This window comes from Lineus longissimus, chromosome 18 (assembly GCF_910592395.1).
Source record: "Lineus longissimus chromosome 18, tnLinLong1.2, whole genome shotgun sequence".
NCBI lineage: Eukaryota > Metazoa > Nemertea > Pilidiophora > Heteronemertea > Lineidae > Lineus > Lineus longissimus.
This window is the reverse complement of record NC_088325.1, coordinates 3,521,360-3,541,564: the sequence shown is the minus strand read 5'-3', so window position 1 is coordinate 3,541,564 and position 20,205 is coordinate 3,521,360. Positions and strand designations below refer to the sequence as shown.

The following is a 20,205-nucleotide window of genomic DNA, read 5'->3' as shown; positions in this document are numbered from 1 at the left end:
AGCAAATTATACTCGGAATGACATCATGGGTATATTTTTGGTGAGAATTTGTCCATTTTGTGTCAGCGGGCGCTTATAGCATGCCTGGAACATTCAGTTTGCAAGCAGTGGTTCCTTTTTCCCATCTTCAGAAAGATCGCCGCATGGGTTGAGGCGGTGAGTCATTAGCATGGCTGGAACATTCTGATTGGCAAGCAGCAGGTCCTTTTGCCCGTGGTTGCTTGGTAATGATAACCCTCCTTCGGGGTGTGCCAATTGTTACAGAGGAAATAGTTGAGTGCCAAATAGTTGAACGCCAAATCAAACAGAGGAAAACCACCAAGGTCCAGCCTGGGCCTGAACCTAGGACCTCTGGATTAGCGAAAGTAAAAATTCCATCAATCCTGGGCTAGTACGAATGATGCCACTACTAAATGTCAGATACGGACTCCGGGAACTTCCAAGTTCAATCTGGAATATTGGTGTCCAAGAGATTGAAGTTTTGGTCGATGTTCTGAACCTCGGGAAGATGGGCGAGATGCTCCCTCTTGACAGCATCATCTCAACCTGCTCAGCAGCATCTCCACGGAGTCCCTTTTCTCCCCAGCCGCTCCTCACACCAACACAATTACCAATAACTCAGGAGCCGATGATGTCGAGTAGAATTCAAAGTGTGAGCGATTTACATCCGATGAATAGTAATGAACGGGAGGGTTATCTCATTGTGAGGAGTTGAGAATTAGTCCCCTGTTGCGACTCGGGTGTGAGGTTTGGGTTGTGGGAATCTCAGCCATTTGACAGTCAAGTGTTCCCTATGGTTTGTGGTCAATCTGGATTATTGAGGTCTCATGGATTGAGGTTTAAGTGGAAGTCCTGAACTTCAGGGAATAGGGCGAGATGCTTCCTCATCTTCTCAACTCTAGAAATTGGATGTAGGCCTACTCAGCAGTGCCTTCACCGAGTTGTGGCTTATGTTACTGATGTGAGAATATCAGCCATTTGACGGTCATGTTCCCTGTGGATTTGGTGTAAGATAGGAACTCTGGCAAGTTCTAAGTTCAATCTGGAAAATTGATGTCCAATAGATTGAAGTTTTGGTAGAGGTCCTGAACTTCGGGAGGATAGGGCGAGTTGCTCCCCCTTGATAGCTGCCTCTCAACTGTGGAAGTTGGATCTACTCAGCACTCTCTTCACCGAGTCATCGCTCATTTTGTTGTTGTGGGAATATCAGCCCTTTGATCTTTAAGTGTTTCATGTGGATTTGGTGGTAGATAAAAGCTCTGGGAAGAGTTCTCAGTTTAATCTGGATTATTGATGTCCCATAAGCTGCGCTTACACCACGAAATATTGGTGGACCAATTGCACTTACACCACCACATTGCCGCGACAAATTGGTTCGGCAATCCATTGCCGATACAAATTGCCGAGCGAATTTGTCCCACCAAGCTTGATGGTCCAAATTCGCCCGGCTTGTTAAAAGCTCGGCTTTGTCGTGGTGTAAGCGCAAATGGATCGGCAGTTAGCTAGTTAGATGGTTCGGCTCCAGGCGGCGCTTTCGAAATGGCGCTTTCTGCCAAGGCTTTCCGCGTTCTGCTTATTGTTTGCGCGCCATCTGTAGCCGGATTTTATAACTAGCTGCAGCGCTGGTGTAAGCGCTTGGTGGATTTTCGATGGTGCGGCATTGGTTCCCGAACCAAGATTGGTGGTCCATTTTCAGGTGGTGTAAGTGCGGCTATAGATTAAAGTTTGGGTGGAAGTCCTGAACCTCGGGAGAACAGGGTGAGCTTCCTCTTGACGGGATTATTTCAGTTTTGGAAGTTGGACTACTCTGTAGTGTCTCCATCGAGTTGCTAATCTCTGCGCTCCTCACATCAACACAATTACCAATAACTCAGAAACCAATGGCGACGCTGAGTAGAATTTAAAGTGTGAGTGATTTACATCCGTGAATTGTAATGGAGAGTCGGATTTCTAATTGTGAGAAGTTGGGAATTGGTCCCCTGTCGCAACTTGGTGTGAGGTCAAGACATGATTATGTTACTGTCGTAGGAATATCAGCCATTTGATGGTAACGTGTTCCCTGTGGATTAATGTGTCTGAAGCTCTGGGAAGAGTTCTCAGCTCAGTCTGGAATATTGATGTCAAACAGATTGAAATTTTGGTAGATGTCTTGAGCCTTGGGACTGGAAATGTACATTTAGATGATTATGTTAGTTTGTTTCAAGTATAGTTCTTAGTGAGAAATGTACATTTAGATGATTATATTAGTTTGTTTCAAGTATAGTTCTTAGTGAGAAATGTACATTTAGATGATTATGTTAGTTTGTTTCAAGTATAGTTCTTAGTGAGAAATGTACATTTAGATGATTATGTTAGTTTGTTTCAAGTATAGTTCTTAGTGTGAAATGTACATTTAGATGATAATGTTAGTTTGTTTCAACTATAATTCTTAGTGAGAAATGTACATTTAGATGATTATATTAGTTTGTTTCAACTATAATTATTAGTGAGAAATGTACATTCAGATGATTATGTTAGTTTGTTTCAACTATAATTCTTAGTGAGAAATGTACATTTAGATGATTATGTTAGTTTGTTTCACTTATAATTCTTAGTGAGAAATGTACATTTAGATGATTATATTAGTTTGTTTCAACTATAATTCTTAGTGAGAAATGTACATTTAGATGATTATATTAGTTTGTTTCAACTATAATTCTTAGTGAGAAATGTACATTTAGATGATTATGTTAGTTTGTTTCAACTATAATTCTTAGTGAGAAATGTACATTTAGATGATTATATTAGTTTGTTTCGACTATAATTCTTAGTGAGAAATGTACATTTAGATGATTATATTAGTTTGTTTCAACTATAATTCTTAGTGAAAAATGTACATTTAGATGATTATATTAGTTTGTTTCGACTATAATTCTTAGTGAGAAATGTACATTTAGATGATTATGTTAGTTTGTTTCAACTATAGTTCTTCGTGAGAAATGTACATTTAATGTAGTGTATTATTGACTCATCCAAAGGACAGAAAAACTTCAGTCTGTTAGCCTTTGCTGGAAAGGTATGGAAGGGTAGCCTGACACTGCAGCAACACAGCTGATAAGACTGTTGTCAAGCACAATAGAATGGTACCTTGGCATTTGCAGTTAAAGATGAAAATTCTAAAAAGTGACAAAGGGTAGGACTGAGAATGAGTGGGAAGGTATAATCTAACACTGCTGTTGGAAGCAGCATCTCCTTTGAGGGGACTTGTTTCAATGGCACTGCCCTCTGAAGTAGGAAACCTGTCTCCTACTCATGTTTTAGGGGAGATCAGGTTACACCCTGTACTGTCAACGCTTGTACCTTACCGCAGTCTGTTTGGGAAAGATGATGTTGGAGCTGGCACTATTCCGACTGGGGTGACGTCACTGATCTCGTAAATCCCCATACAATTCATTCTGCTTTGGAATGATCAGAAGAGTGTAGTGGGTCTTTGCCACATGTGAATGAAGATACAGGGATATGGTCCAGTTCGGTGGCAGGCTATCAGGATTAGGTGGCCAAGATACATGGATATTGGAGGGATTTCAGTTAGAAATTTTTCTGCCCGCCCTCCCCTCCCATTTGTATGCTGTGGCATGTTTTAGGCTGGGGAAAACTTACTCTTTTCCCCATCTCTTATCCCTGGCATGGAACATGCATTGGTCATCACACCACTCTGGATACAGGGTTATCAGTGATTGGCACTAGACCTTAGTTAATTTGGCCAAGAGGGAAACAGGGACTGGTACCAAGGCAGCAGTGTGTCAGTTAAGAGCGTTGAGACTGGCTCAAATGGTGCCGTGTCATTTTCCTTGTGAAGATCAAAACTGATAAAAATTTTCCCGTCCTAGAACAAGTGGGCAGGTATCATTATATACGCATCCTTCATCCAGGGTACTTATTCTGTAGGCGTTGTCGTATGAAGTGTGAAACCTGTCTTCTACGTCTGATGTGAGAGGGCTTGGAGAGATTTGATTACAAATGGAGAGATACCAGTTTTGGATCTGTTACATGTTCCTAGCGAGACATGTATAACAATGCAGTTTATTTTACGAGATGCTTGCACACAAACACAAAAACAACTAAAATGGTAGTGGGAATTGACTGTTGTTATCATAAAATATTGCCAGTTTATCAATGTTTTATGGTGGTTGGAAGGAAATATCTGTAGTTCATGGTAAGCCTGGTCAAAAACTATCGCATAGAGGGGAAATTCAATGCGGCTTCTTCAAAATTTGCAGAATTTAAACGAAACAGCTAATGTTTAGTTATTCTGACACAATGGCTGTAATTGGCTCATTTGGGTTACAATCCGGCATACGAAATACGCAGCAACGATATTGTCTTGTTTATTCACGAAGCACCGGCTCGAAGAAATTATATTACCTTGTGGATTTAACGAGTCGTCAACCTTGATTTACAGTAACCATGGTTGCGAAGTTAAATAGAAATCAGGCAGCTGAAGTCTAAAGTGAAGTTCTTGTCGAACACTCTTAACTGAGTCTGTCCACATTAATGGCGACTTTCGGGAGAAATGGAGACATTATAAGATCCTCTCATCAGGATTCTATTCAAGAATGAGGACTTTCTCAGGCTGAATGGATGGATTTTCAACCCATTGACTTTAAGTGCAAACAAATCTCTCGAAACTTTAAGGTAAATATGTTGCCTTCTGTCTGTTGAAGCTGGTAGGCTTGTATCAAAATCGATATTATTGAATCAATTATGCAAAGATAGTATAAAGTGTAGTTACTTGTGATGTTAAGAGTACATAATAAGGATTTTCTCAGGGAAATAATTCCTGCTACTTGTTTGGAATTCGTTCTACCTGAGTCAACAAAGGTACTTACCATATCTCACCCCAGTTGTGACCTTGTGTCAGGCAAAGCTTATAAACTCATATCAAAATGGATTACATGAAGTCAGCTACATAATTACAGTGTATAAGATACCTTATGATGTTAGGAATTCATACTTAGGACTTCAATTAGGAATTCAAAGTACTGTTGACGACGATTCCATTATTGGTGTTGACAAAATGACAGTAAGTCAAATTTGGACAACCTTCTGTTGATATTTTGATGTATCAGTGATGATCTCCATCACTAGGCTAATCACCGTATGTTGTGACGACTAATTCACACTCAGGGTTAATATCAACTATCGAGCGGTACCTTGAGCCGTTAATCAATACGGCTTAGCGAAATTGCGATCGTGTTAAGTTAGCTAGCTAGCGTCTAGTCTGACTGCATGGCTAATTGCCGGCATTCACAGGTCTGAGATCAATTTTGTTAGCATTCACGCAGGGCGGTGTTTGGATAATTGTCTGCAGGAACTTTCGATACTGATTGGCTGGGTGTGACTAGCTGGGAGGGCGGATAAGATTGGTGGCACTTTCAGTAAAGTTGAGGAAAGGCAACATTGGACCTGGTACTTTTGCTGGATTTCTTACAAGTTCAGGTAGTATTTAAGGTATTGGAAGGTATTCCTGCTGGAACTTTTCATACTCTTTGGCTGGGTGTGACTCGCTGCAAATGTGCAAGGGCAAATAAGATTGGTGGCACTTTCAGTAGAGTTGAGGAAAAGGCAACATTGGACTTGGTATTCTTTCTTATTTTGTCTTGATTTCTTACAAATCCAGGCAGTATTTACGATTTTTGGAAGAATTTCTGCTGGAACTTTCTGGGTGGATTTGTTTGGTGTGACTGGATTTCAGGATGGATATGGTTGGTGGCACTTCCAATAAAGTTAAGGAAAAGGATTTTCTGAGGATTTCTTACAAATTTATGCTATTTTTTTAATGCGTTTAGAGGAGTTTTCTGTGGTACATCTTCAATAGAGTTTGGTTTGCTGGTTTCTGAAATGAATTCAAAATGAAAATTTGAGATAAAGTGTTCTCCAGTAAATATCTCAATCGATTTCCATATCAATTTTATGTGTCATACATAATTTTCGTGGTACTTTTGTGGACCATCTGCTCATGTGAATACCTCAATGTCCCTCTTTGACCCCAAATGCTGACTTTCGACAGAGCATGTCATAAAAGACCATCGCATCACCATCTCATGCAGTCGTCAGAAATTCGTTACATGAAAAGTATTTTTAATGTATAGTTCTGACCAAAGGTACTTTGTTGAAATCAGGAATGTGACCAGATCACATTTCCCAAAAGAAATTGGTGCTGCTCAACACTAGATTATCCTTGTGGTAGGCCTCATCCATGCTCTTTCACGGTGTCAACTAAATCCGGTCAACTAAGACACCGGCTGCCCAGGGCTGTGTAACATTACTAGTTATGATGACACTATTACAGTTACAGGACAAGAGGTCAACCAGGCACCTCTTGCCAGATTCATCTGAAAAACACTTCATGTCCAACTCAGTAAAACTCACCAGCGATGCCAACAAAGTTTATAATCTAAGTTTACATTCGCATCATGACTCCACGACTTTTCTAACGATTAACTACTTAATGTGTTGGGTGTAACTCTTCTATATCACGTGTAGCAGTCTTGCTCCAGTGATGCGAACATTTCTGACACTTTTCAATATTGGATGAGTGGAATGAAGTATGTTGTCAGTGTTTGTATAAAGAAAATTGATTCTTGTCGGTAATGATTTTCGTTTTGGCTTTCGATTTGGGATAAGCAGTCTGTTGCATTTGAAACTTCTTCAACCATTAACTGTTTAGATTGTTGGGTGGAACTCATTTCTATATCACGTATGGCAGTCTTGCTCCAGTGGAGCGGGGATTTCTGACACATTTCGATATTGGATGTGGGAAGGGGAGTATTTCATTCATATTTTAGGGATTGAAGTTGTTCTCATCAGTTATGGATTTCGTTTTGGGTTTTGATTTGGGGTAAGCTGTCTGTTGAAATTGATACTTCTTCAATGATTAACTATTTAGATTGTTGGGTGTAACTCATTTCTATATCACGTGTGGCAGTCTTACTCCAGTGGTGCGGGGATTTCTTACACTTTTTAATGTTTTGGATGAGGGAAGTGGAGTACATTATTCATATTTGTGAGATTCAAGTTGTTCTCATTGGTTATGATTTTCGTTTTGGCTTTCCATTTAGAGAAGCAGTCTGTTGCATTTGACACTTCTTCAATGATTAACTATTTAGATTGTTGCTTTCAAGGAGTTGGCTCAATTTCATGCAGGCACCTGCAACAATCGTTGCAAAAAGGTTATTTTGTCGCTTGCGATAATTATCGCAGGTTATCGCAACAGAAACCTGGCATTTTGCAGCTCAAAGGATTTGCTTGGTCAGCGATAGGATTGAATGCACTGCCTCTGAGTTTGCTCTCTGCCAATTAGCTCTAGTGAACTATTGATTTCATATGACGAGCTTATTTGTCAATATTATCATTGTTGACGTATGGGGATTTTAGCTAATATGTTTATGGCCAATCAACGACTTTCTCATCTTGTGGCCATTTCATTAATTCATGATGAGCCTCTGGCTTCGTTAGTTCCCATCATATCTGTTCAGTGATTGATTGTCTAACAAATCTGACATTTTACACTTTCTTCATGCTAAGGGTGAATTTAGAAAATCCATATTGATATATACAAGATGGGCGCAGAGAGGTGTGTGCCCTTCTTTTCATCAGAGAGCAGTCATTTTTCACAGCACTGCTCCCTAAAATCATCGAACTTTTTGATTTTAGCCTGCATGAAAACGCATTTAGGCACTTAAATTTCCACACTTTTCTGCAGGAGGACCCCCAAACCCTCTCCTTTTCAAGGTCACACTTTTGGTTCTGTTTGTTTGGGGCAGCACCCCTTTTCTGAAATCTGGATATGCCACTGATGGTCTTGATTGACATACTTTCACACACAAGTGCCTCGCAAACTAGCGATTTAAATTGCTATAATCTGTGATCATGATCACATGCAACAAAAATTGCTTGTTTGCGGTGGTCATCACTGGTGCCTGTATCAAGAAGATTAGTGACCTGCATTGAATATAAAACCCAACGATTACCTGTTTTACATGAGATATTTTGTCACACATAGCGATTATGATCAATCAGTGCAGCAATTGTTATTGCAAATTGCCTGTTTGTGTGTCACTTTATCTCTTCCTTCCTTGCTACGCCCCGCAAAGTGTCACCTGGCATGAGTGCAAATACTAGCCAGCGCCCAGGTAATGACTTGGCACACCATAATATCCATCTCCATAACTTGTATATATCAATATGGATTTTCCCCATCCCAGAGGGCATAATGACTATATATATCTCTTTAAACCATCCGCAGGAATCCAATATCAGCAAATCATTAACAATTTACAGGGAGCGGATCGGTGTGCAACGTCGCTAAAGGTTAGTCAAGTTTCAGGGGGAAAACGTAAGGTAAAGGGGTACAATTATAACCCTTGTGCAAATAGCTTCTGTGTGCATTAAGGTGTACTGCCAGCTATTTTCTACATTGTAGGCTCTATATCATATGTACTGGAGATGTAATTGTACCATCTTACCTTGCATGTTCTATAATTGTACCTATTTACCTTACATACCCTAGCCAGCGCCAAACTAACATAATGCCACAACAACATAATCGCCTGTCTCGATAAACCTGTCGATATGAATATGGATTTCTCCTCATCCTCGAGGGCATATGGCCATTACGTTTTAACCATCAGCGAGGATCCAATCGTGGCCCATTAAAAATTTACAAGGAGGGATTGGCATGCGGGGTTATTAAATGTTGGATGGATTCTGAGAGGACGAATCCATACCTCAGATCCTAAATAAGCAAACTTTAGGAAAAATGAAAATGATGGTTGTTGATTAAGGTTTAAATTTTAGTGAATTCAATGAACAACCATGGTTCAGGCCTCACCATATCCCATTCCAACCCTAAAACCAGCACAATGACCCAGCACAGTGCTAGCTTAGATGGTATCTGACCTATACGAGGCGCTACATCAGTGAAAGTTAATTTAAATTTGGCTGGGCTATTGCTTCAGCCACAAATGGCCGATCTGGCCGGAGCTTATCCGTAGCATCAAGCAACTGGGAGTATTACCCCCCACCCCCCTAGATAGGATGCTGGTCTATCGCAGGTCAACTTAACCAGGCAACTCATTTACTCCTCGGTGGAGAGAAGCAAGTAGGGTGAAGTGCCTTGCCCAAGGGCAAGTAGATGAAGCAGAACCGCCAGTGTTGGACCTACGACTTGTCCTCGAGGGTACCAGGCAGGCCGTCTTCCCTGCCCCTGCATACCAGTACAGTACCAAATGCTTCATTTTTTCCAAATACAGTATACAGTGTCAACTCAAACCCTTGGCCAGGTCTGATCTAGCATGGCCGATCCAATTTGACCGGTACCAATCGGTACATCAGAGAAGAGACGAGAAATGAAAATCAACAGAGGATGAAATGAGACAGAACCTTTGATTAGGTGAAGATTTCATCGGGTGCGTTGAGGCGTTGCGAGTCTGGGCTAATAACATTTCGGATTTATTGATTGATGGAATAGGAGAGGGATATAAAGGGTGATGTGTTCGGATATTGGTCACGTGACTTGGGGCAAGATGGGCAGGGAGGGACATGAAACTGGAAATAATTTGTCTGTTGATCATGATTGCAGGGGAGGAATTTGAGACTGGAGGTTGTCTCAGCTAATTGTCGCTTGACTTGGGTAATATGGCCAGTGAGGGACAAGAAATTGGATTGTTTCATCTACTGATCATGTGGCATGGGGTAAGTTGGCCAATGAGGGACATGGAATCGGATTGTTTCATCAATTGATCATGTGAGGTGGGGTAAAATGGCCGAGGTGGGACATGAAACAGGAGATTCTTTCACCTATTGGTTATGTGACTTGGGGTAAGTTGGCCAGGGAGGGACATGAAACATGGGATTGTTTCATCTATTTGTCACGTGACATGGGGTAAGTTGGCCAGTGAGGGACAAGAAATTGGATTGTTTCATCTACTGATCATGTGGCATGGGGTAAGTTGGCCAATGAGGGACATGGAATCGGATTGTTTCATCAATTGATCATGTGAGGTGGGGTAAAATGGCCGAGGTGGGACATGAAACAGGAGATTCTTTCACCTATTGGTTATGTGACTTGGGGTAAGTTGGCCAGGGAGGGACATGAAACATGGGATTGTTTCATCTATTTGTCACGTGACATGGGGTAAGTTGGCCAATGAGGGACATGAACCAGGATTGTTTTAGCTATTGATCACGTGAGGTGGGGTAGAAACAGGATTTGCTATTGGTTATGTGACTTAGGGTAAGTTGGCCATCGAGGGACATGAAACAGGGGATTGTTTCATCTATTGGTCGTGTGACTTGGAGTCATGTGAAATGGAGCCAATGAGGAACATGAAAAAAGAATGGTTTCAGCTTATTAAGCACGCAATATGGGGTAGGTTGGCTGGGCAGGGATATGATGGATTTTTTCATCTGTTGGTCACAGGACTTGGGGTAAGAAGGCCAATGAGGGAAAAGAAACTATGAAGTCCAGTAATCCAGTACTAATAAATCATTTTCGAAATATTTGCACATTTGTATCCTTTAACCAAAGCAGGTCATAAATATTTCACTGCTTTGGATAACCAGGACTTAAGATTGTATTGGCTTTTCATAAAAAATATTGCCAACATGCATAATATCACCCACAGCGTTGGTATCTGAGGGTATTACCCGATTGTACCAATACTGACATAACATATCCCAGAAGATGTCACCTAGTACAATAAATGCACCAGAATGTATCCTCGAGTGGGCGGAGGCAAAAGCGTGATCTATTTCTGGCCAAGTGGAATAGAAATTTGATCCATAAACCAATATCGGAACATTATCGTGACACATTTCACGCGACAGGTATAATTTGAACATGTACTGGTAAAATCTGCTTATCATGGGTTGCCAGGGTGCTAAGATGGTCAGCCCAGAGCCTGTCATGACTGCGGTCCCGAAGTCCGTCCACAGTCCCGGACCTCGGGACGTGCAAGGGAAGACACCCGCAAAGAACGTAAGTTTTCTCCCATTTTCGATTTTTGCGCTGATGTCGGAAAAAATCAATCGATAATGTCTGGTGCTCCATCATGTCAGTTGATAGATGGTTTTCAGTTTCATACAGACGAAGGGCTTAGAGCGTAACAGACGTAATTCCAATTTTGAAGAAGAAAACTAGTTGTTGACAAGTGGAGATAGACAGTGTGGCCATATATCTTCTGAACTGTGCATTGATAGTGTATTCCTATGACTTAAAGCAAAATGGACGTTATTCCAGTTTTGAAGAAGAAATTAGTTGTTGACAAGTGGAGATGGACTGTGTTGCCATCAACAGGACTATGCATTGATAGTGTATTCCAATGGCTTAAAGCAAAATGGACATAATTCCAATTTTGAAGAAGAAATTAGTTGTTGACAAGTTGAGATAGACAGTGTTGCCGTATATAGGACTATGCATTGATAGTGTATTCCAAGGTATTAGAGCAGAAAGGACTTAAAAGTTCACTTAGTGCAAGGTTCTTATAATAGATGGCAACACTGTCCTTCTGTTCACGTCAGCGACTCATTTTTTCCAAATTCGGCTTGTGCCCTGTGTCCTGTAAACCGTTCAGTTTCCGACTGGTGAAATTCCTCCGGATTTTCTTTCTTAGCGTTTGCCGTCTTTGTGGGTGGATTTCTCCTCGATCAGTCAATCTCAAAGGGAATTTGTGAAAATCCATTAATGATCAATAGCGTCTGGCACATTAGGACTGGAGGGTTCTTGGACACAATACTTTAAAGTTCATAGGTTATGTTTCTGGTTTCTTCGTAGATTTCAGAAAATGTTGATCAGATTTGTGGGTGGATTTCTCCTCGATCAGTCGATTTCAAAGGGCATTTGTGAAAATCCATTAATGATCAATAGCGTCTGGCACATTGGGACTGGAGGGTTCTTGGACACAATACTTTAAAGTTCATAGGTTATGTTTCTGGTTTCTTCGTAGATTTCAGAAAATGTTGATCAGATTTGGAGTTTGGTGGCAAGCTTTTCTTTTATGTGTTGACAGTTTTTGACAATCTAATTTCTCTGATGTTCCATTTGTGGCAAAGTGGTTCCAGTTCCAGGAGGGTTATGGAAATAGTTTTGTGTTTAATTTATGCCAGTTGGTAATATTTTCGGGACGTCCTGTAAGAAAGTAGTTCCTGAGGACCTTACTGTTCTATGTTTCTTGAGTCAATGTCAGAGTTCATGTGTATTGGTTTAGATTTGTTTTGAAAATAGTTGATGCCTGTTTTCATAAAATATCTAGAAATAACAAGGTATTTTAGGAAAATATGCAACTATTTGTTTTTGAACACAACTGTACACACTTGTTTTCCATGAAAATTTAGGTAAGACTGAACACAACTTTGGTGATGTACAGTTTTGTCGAAAGTAAAAATACATCAAAACCAGTCAGATACTCTAACGTTGACTCGAGATGTTGTTTAAACCATCATTTTTTCTCTTTAATGCTGCTTCCTTAGGATCAGGATAAAACCGTTGGAACACATGAGTCAAACGTAAAAGGAAAGACTTACATCAAGGAGAACACGTCTGACACAAAGTCTAAGGATATCAAAGAAACTGTGATAAAAACTGAAAATTGTGATGAGGAAATCGACATTGACTTGAAAGATCCAGAGGTCGAGAAGGCTGCATTAGCTATACAGAATAAATTCAAGGGATTTAAGAAGGGAGAGGCCAAAGCAGAATCGGAGTCAAAGACAAAGGATAATTCTGTTGCTGGCGGGAAGGATTTAGCGTCATCAAAGCCAAAAGAAAACCCTGCGGGTACGACGACCACAGCTTCGACAGAGGAGGAGGAGATTGACATTGATTTGACTGATCCTGAGGTTGAAAAGGCAGCTTTGGCGATACAGAACAAATTCAAAGGATTCAAGAAAGGGAAAGCTGCGGGGGCTGTGGAAAATCAGGACACTTTGCAAGGGACTGCTAATGTTGCTGCAGTTGTAGAAAAACAGGACACTTTGCAAGGGACTGCTAAAGTGGCTGCAGTTATAGAAAAACAGGACATTTTGCCTGAAACTGCTAGGACAGGAACGGGAAATCAAGCTGTGTCAGATCTTGGTAAGATGGACGGGAAAGCTGAATCGGCTGTTGCGGGGAAGGAAGAGGAGGAGGTAGACATTGATTTGACGGATCCAGAGGTTGAAAAAGCTGCACTTGCCATCCAGAGTAAGTTCAAGGGGATGAAGTTCGGCAAGAAATCGGCTGCTGCAAAAGTAGACAAGGGCAATGGAGTTCAGAAGGATGTGGATTCAAAACCTGCGCAGGACAAGCCTTGTGATAAGAAGGTTGAACCTGCAGCTGGAGCCAATGATCAGGAAGAAATCGACATCGATTTGAATGATCCGGAAGTTGAGAAAGCAGCGTTGGCGATTCAGAGTAAATTCAAGGGGATGAAGTTTGGGAAGAAATCGAAAGCTGCTGATGTTCCAAAGGTTAGAGAGGATGGGGATGGTGCTGTTTGTATTGATGGGGTTGACTTTGCTGCGTTGGAGATCAAAGGAGCTCCAGCATGTGATGGAGGAAATCCTACGCCTATTCTACCAAGTGAGGAGGGACCCATAGACATTGATTTGAATGATCCAGAAGTTGAGAAAGCTGCCTTGGCAATTCAGAGTAAATTCAAGGGGATGAAGTTTGGTAAGAAATCGAAAGCTGCTGATGTTGTGGATGCGGATGCTGGGAAGGGTAGTGGGGAGGTTGGAAGAGTGTGACTAGTTATTGGGAGTGGGGAAGGGGTGCTGTTCCCTTACAAGGAAGGGAGGGTGGGGTCATATGGCGGTGATGTGCTCAGAAATGGTATACTTTGCCCTGTCAAAGACGAGGGGCAAGCTTCACATTGGGTCAATTGGCTTGATGCTTCTGAGAGGAGAGCTAAGGAATTAACAAATGGATTACATTGCAGGACATGTTGTGGCATGTCCAGGAGTAGGGTACATTTTGGTGATATTTTGGGGAAGGATGAAGGCTGCAGGAATGGGTTGTGTGCTGGATTTGCAGGAAGGAGGAAAGTAAATAAGTCACATGGCTTAGAAAATGAAGCCAGAGATATGAAAGCGAAGACTTTTGATGGTGTGAAGAAGTCTCTCCTTAGAAATGGAATTGCTCCAAAGATATTGCCAAATGTTGCATCTGTAAATGTTCTTTGTGATAGCAATAATGTGAATAACTTAGAAATAGGAAACAGTTGTAGTAGTTGTGGTAAAGTTGAGGAGTCTTTGCCTGTGAAAGGAGTTGATATGAAAAGCGTAGAAGTTATGGAATATGGAATTTGTGATAAGAACTCAAAGAAGTTGAAAGATAGACGATCAGTGGCCAAAAACGGAATTATGAAAAATGGGGAAACTGTGATATTGAATACCTTTGGAATCATGAAAAGTCCTGTTTTGTCGAAGGAAATTTGCGATGCAAAGATGGGCGCTTTCATTGAAATTAAAAGCATCCGTAGACGTGATTCGTTCAGGCAAACTGCAATGCTCGAGACTGAAGAAGTTGCGAAGGGAGAGAGAGTGGAGCTGCAGGGTGTAAACAATATGATGAGAGTATCAAGAAAAAGTCTTGGCGAATGCAAGGTTGGTTGCCACGGCGATGGTTTCTATGTATAGAGCATGAAATGTACCGTAGCAACCGTAATCTTTCCAGTTCCACCGTAGTTTGTCGATTTCGCCGTACATTTTGTATTGATTTGTGTAGGAAGTGTAGGCGAGTTTGTGGCATAATTAAGATGATGTTTTAGGAATGTTTTGTGATCTTTAGAATGCTGTCTGAGATTCCTATGTTTGTGTATGAAATGTTAGAATGCTTCTGTGGTCCTTTGTAGAAACACAGATGGCTTTGTAGGGGATAGGGACAGGGGAATGGTAACCCCTTCTTTGTGGAATTTATGTTGGGTTTCTTGCGAAAATCATGCTTGATGGGATGTAAAAAAAAATTGTTTTGTATATTTCTTTTTTAACTCGAAGAGAACTTAAGCATGTTAAGTAATAGAACTTAGGTAAACTTATGTAACAAGGACTTAAGTCTAAGAACTTAAGTCGCCATTGCAATTTTTTTTAAAGTTGTTGTGTTCTTCCTCCATTTCATTGTAGCTCTTATAGTCTAGTCAATATAAGCAATATAGTCCAGTCAATATATGAAGACCAAACAAATTTGTTAAATTGACTGGACTATTATTTTGTGCTTATCAGCGATGCGTATCTACAGAAGTGCTTTATCATGTATCCAAGATGGTTGTGAAAGTGTGCTTATTTTTAGTAGGGCCTGGCCGCTTCATCAGTGTTAACATTAATGTTTGCATCAAGTCTCAATGCCATAAGGAGATAGCACTTTGTTGAGCTGATGGTGGCATTTGTCTCTTAACGCTGATTGAGCAACTTGCCCTAGCTAGAAGTGTACAAATGTAAGGTAAAGAGGTACAATTAAAACCCTTGCAATGTAGAAAACAGTAATAGGGCACATGCATGTACACACAGGCTGTAATTGTACCACATTACCTTATAATTGAATGTAGGTGATGTGAAATATATGCTAATGCCTTGTTGTAACTGAAACCCCTTCCTTGAATGATGACCTCTGCTTGATAGAAGGTCCGATGCCCCCTCCCCTGCCTGGCAAATATGTGCAGGTTAGTTTGTGAGTCTGAATGTATGCTTGAGTCTTTCTGCCTTTATCTATACCTTCTGTCTCCAACTCTCTCCTTAGAGTCCTTAAATAACATTGTTACATATCCAGTAATTAGAACTTACAAATACTACATGTAGCATGCCTAAAGTTGCATTGTGAAGAGTATTTTTGGAGTACTCCCTCAAGAGTACTAATACTTTTTTGGGCCAAACATTCTCACTTCAGCAGATAGGTAAATTCACTCTGCGGCACAAATGATGTGGCTGCTAATTAAAATTTCAAAGACATGTATATCAAAACAATATAAAATAGCATCCTTGAATGATAACTTCTCTGTTATATTCTGGCATTTTTCCTTGATGGCTCTACAAGATATAAATGCAGAACACAAGTTTAACTCCAGTGTACAACCATTTTGAGTGAAGCCCTCGTTTGTCAAGCTGACATAACTTAAGTCAATCGCATACTGCAGGCTTTCAAAACAATTCAATTTTATTTAGTGGTTAAGGATACCTGTGTTAATTACTGATGTGTAATTAATTCATTTCGTAGAATTTCATGAATTAACTGTTTTCCCCGCTTCTTAGGATTCTCAAGGAACACAGGATGCTCCTGAAGAAAAGTCTCAAGCAACACAAGAAGAAACTGCCGCACCTGCTACAGAAACTGCTGAGGATAAAAAAGTCGAGGAAGAAATCGACATCGACCTTGAGGACCCAGAGGTCGAGAAGGCAGCCATTAAAATCCAAGCCTCTTTCTCAGGGTTCAAGGCCAGGAAGGAGGTCAAGGCCATGAAGGTTGGTTGCTTAGCAACCCTTTTCTGTATGACCTCCATTGATTTTTCTTTTTTTTGTTTTTGACAATGATTAATTTCTTTCTTTTCTTTTCTTAGTGAAGTCTCTTGTCTCTTTTGCTATGTAGTCTGTCTGTGTTGTTATGTTAAACAGCTCCTAGAGCAATGTATCTTTCTTGTATCATAACACAAAGTCCTATTCTAAAATGTTCAGTTGAAATAAATCTTTTGTTCAAATGTTGCAAAATTCTGGGAAAATCATTTTGCTTTCCATTTCCCAATTTCTCAGTAATCCAAGCAATATGTCACCAATGGAAAGGGTTAAACCTAATCCCGTATCCCATGGTTACAGACTATGAATAACCGCTTAGAAAGTCAGAAATGTCACTCAGTAAGGCCAAGGCAAGTCAATTCATTGTTTAAAGGAATGTCTTTCATTCTTGTTGGTAAAGGAGACGTCAGAATGTTCTCAGGACTAATTACTCCAGTTTCACCGATCTCAGACTGGTTGATAAATGACACAAAATCAAAATGAAAGCCAATCCTGGTGGTGGGGGGGGGGAGGATTGACAGAACCAACCGCACCCCTTTGGCCTGATGATGAAGAAAGACTGCGATCACTGTGAGCCTGCACCCCTTGATACCAACTGAGGCATAGCAAAATACTCTTTAATTGGTGTAAGTGGGGACAAAGAAACAATATTTTACATTCACCTGGCCTAAGACATTGCTGTAGGAGCCCATGGTTCTTTTGACCTCTGTGACCTCTGACCTTCTGGTTTCAGTTGTTGCTTTGTGATGGTGGATAGCGTCTGGGGGTTTATCGTTTGATGCTGAAAGGAAAATCTCAAAGTGATGTGTGCTCAATCATTTCACTTTTAACCCTTGCTTTACACAACAGATCAGAATATCTGCTGTTGAAGGGTGCCAGGAGGGATAAATTGGTCACAAAAATTAGGTCAAATTTTCAAATGCTGACAATAGACATTTCTTGCAGAGAAGTGCAGTATTCATTGCTGTGATGTGCAATAAAAAGATTGCCTGCCTGCGGACAAAAACTGCTATCACTGCAATTTTGTCAGATATAATGGAACTGGTTTAATATTCATCGTAATTCGATGCAATGACCGATTCTGATTGCAGGCAATGAGCACTGCAGAAAAGTGATCTTTGTTGCATGCAATATTGGCTGCGATAAAAGTTCTAGTGTGTGACTTGCTTTATAAAGCTCCCTGCATATTTGAAAAATCATCTTCAGCAGAAAATGATGTTGTTGTGTATTTTTCTTCTGCAGAAGTTAAAAATAATTCTTTATTTCTTTTCTTGTTTTGTAGCATAACATTCTGTCTTGTGGTCTGAAGTTTTCTCAATATTTTGAATTTTAATATTTATATTTTGTGTCATTCAAACTTACCTATGGAACACTTTTGCATGTTACTCCATTTGGGCTCAAACACAAGAGTATCCCTTTAATTTTCTAAAGGGAGAACTGAGTTAACAGCTCGGCCGCCAGGCGGCGCCCTGACCGATCCCGCGAGATCGCGCCGATCTCATGCCGCCATATTCAGTCTTTACTCTTGTGCTTCTACGAAGCACATCGTTTTTTCAAAGCTGCCGTGAATTCGATTTAAAACCAAATTCAACCAGCCAAGTCTAGACGATTTTTGGGTTCATTCACCTACGGAGTAGACCGCCAAACTAATCTTGGCATTAGTATTGTCCAGTCTATTTAATTATAGACATTTTCTTAGCTAGCTTAGTCGACCCGGCTCCATTATTTTGATCTTGGTAGGGTAGAGTTAAGTAGGCTATTCTCCGCTCTATTGTAATAAACAAGACTCAGATCCATTGCAATAGTGTTTAATTCAAGTAGGCATGTTTTCCTTTCCATTAATTATTGCGTCCTTTCTGGCCTACTTGGGGTTCCCAGTGTTTTTATTGTCATTGGTACCATTTTTTATATGGCGTACCCCTCCGACGGCATCCTTTGTCTCACCACAAAGGAATGCGTCTGGTGGCGGGAAACGGGCCGCGAAGACGCCTAAACCCTCTTCCGGTTCCGTTTCCGGGCATATAACCCGGAGGTCTAGCAAACCTCCCGCCACCACCCCTTCCGTCAGCCGAGTTCCGGTTCCGGCCGCGGCTGCGAAGGATGCGGGATCTGACATTATTAATGTCTGTGGTCCCAAGGGAGACTTACATCCAATAAGTCTCCAAGGGTTTAATATACCCCGGACCTCAGGGAACCTTCCGGTTCCCCTGTCGTCCGCTCCCCCGAGTACAAGCCCTTTGTACCCGCGGGAGCACCCTGCTTCCGGTCCGCCGATTGCAGTTCCGGTTACTGACGCGGGTTCCCGTTTTTCAGTAACCGAAGACTCTACTGGGGGTTTTTCTCAGTCTTTACTGCGAAATAACCCCAGTCCTCACGGACACAGTAGAGTAGGGCCGGACCTTATAACGCCACCTCCGAAACGCCATGCGTCTTCGGTAACAGCGTTTCCGCCCTCCGTACCTCCTTCTAAAAGGGCTTCCGGTAGCTCCATACCGGCGAAGGAGTTACGGGCATTTCCGGTTTCGGACTTCGTCCTACCGGAAATGCAGGCACCTTCCTACGTTGGCCAACCTCTTGGGTGGAACCAACCGGAAGTGCCACCCCCTCCTCGTAGCAGAGGCGTCGTTCCCATGGAACGAGCTACGCAGAGAGGACATCTGAACTCTGGTTCAGAATATGGGCAACTTCCGCTTCCGGAAGACCCATTCGCCCGCACATACGGCTTCCAGGGTTCGCTTATGCGCTCACCCTCGCCTCAACCGCCCGTCGTTGAGAGAAGCCGCACGTCGGGTCCGGAACCCGAGTCGGGACAGCAACTGTCCCAGCTCATCCAGATGGTAGCAGGTCTTTCTGATAGACTTAGCCATCTGGAGCAGGGTTCCGGTTCCTCTGGTGCGCCTGGTCCCATCGGATACCCACCATCCGACTCCTCTATTTTAGAGGAATTTTCTGAGAACGAGAGTTCTCAGCCAGGCTACCGCTCCCCCAATCAGGAGGAGCTGTCACCAGAGGAGGCCAGTATCCTGTCGGATATGAGGACACTCAGATCCTTGATCAGAGCGTACCTCCCGCAGGATCTGTGCCCTACCCCGCCGGAACTGCCAGCCTTGTCAACACCGACCTTTTCACTCTGGGGACAGGAAGTGGATCCCAATCCACAGGTTTCTCAAGGCTCCACTCGGGCACTTGAATTCCTTCCTCCCTCCCCGTCGGTGTTAGCAGTCTCTGAACTTTTGGAGCGTACAATCAGAGACTCACAAGGCGCCCACCAACGTACTTCCATCCCTGTCCTTCCGGCAGTCGGACCGGAAGCTTGGTGTAAACCGGGGAAGTTGTTCACGGCACAACTTCCTCCCGTTAGGCAGTACCGCGCTGACTATTATCGAGTCAGCTCGGCCGGCTGTCCAGCTGCAGCATCGACTTCCATATTAAAGGACGATGTACAGCTGGACCAACTCGTGCCTAGGGTGACTTCCTCCTCGGCTTACCGAGACCTTAGAGCACAAGAGGGTCTGGCCAAAAACACGTTAGCGGTGCTCTCCTACGCAGAGCACACTAACCTGGCCCTAGCCAGATCCCTAAAAGATAATGAGTCACTATCTGATGACACAAAATCGCTTGTGACATCCTTGTCACATTCGATTAGGCACGCTATTGCGCTGTCCGCCAAGACCGCAGCAAATA

General features: G+C 42.0%; 2 protein-coding genes across 15 annotated transcripts in view; both read left to right on the top strand.

Annotated features, from left to right (window-relative positions):
* Positions 1-20,205, top strand: part of LOC135502527 (caldesmon-like) — a 272,930-nt gene that overhangs the window by 214,620 nt on the left and 38,105 nt on the right. For 11 of the 14 annotated variants that reach the window (XM_064795443.1, XM_064795456.1, XM_064795446.1 and 8 more), the window contains one exon: positions 16,264-16,473. The exons of 2 other annotated variants lie outside the window; for them this stretch is intronic. In XM_064795443.1, the coding sequence (XP_064651513.1) occupies positions 16,264-16,473 (210 nt within the window). Of the gene's footprint in view, positions 1-13,842; positions 14,626-16,263; positions 16,474-20,205 lie in introns of those variants that run through there. One more of the 14 variants, XM_064795444.1, reaches the window with a different exon arrangement.
* LOC135502567 (uncharacterized) lies at positions 5,057-13,775 on the top strand. Its single transcript, XM_064795516.1, has 3 exons — positions 5,057-5,062; positions 5,434-5,478; positions 12,511-13,775. Exons 1-3 carry the CDS (start codon positions 5,057-5,059, stop codon positions 13,765-13,767), a joined length of 1,308 nt encoding a protein of 435 aa, XP_064651586.1. The 3' UTR covers positions 13,768-13,775.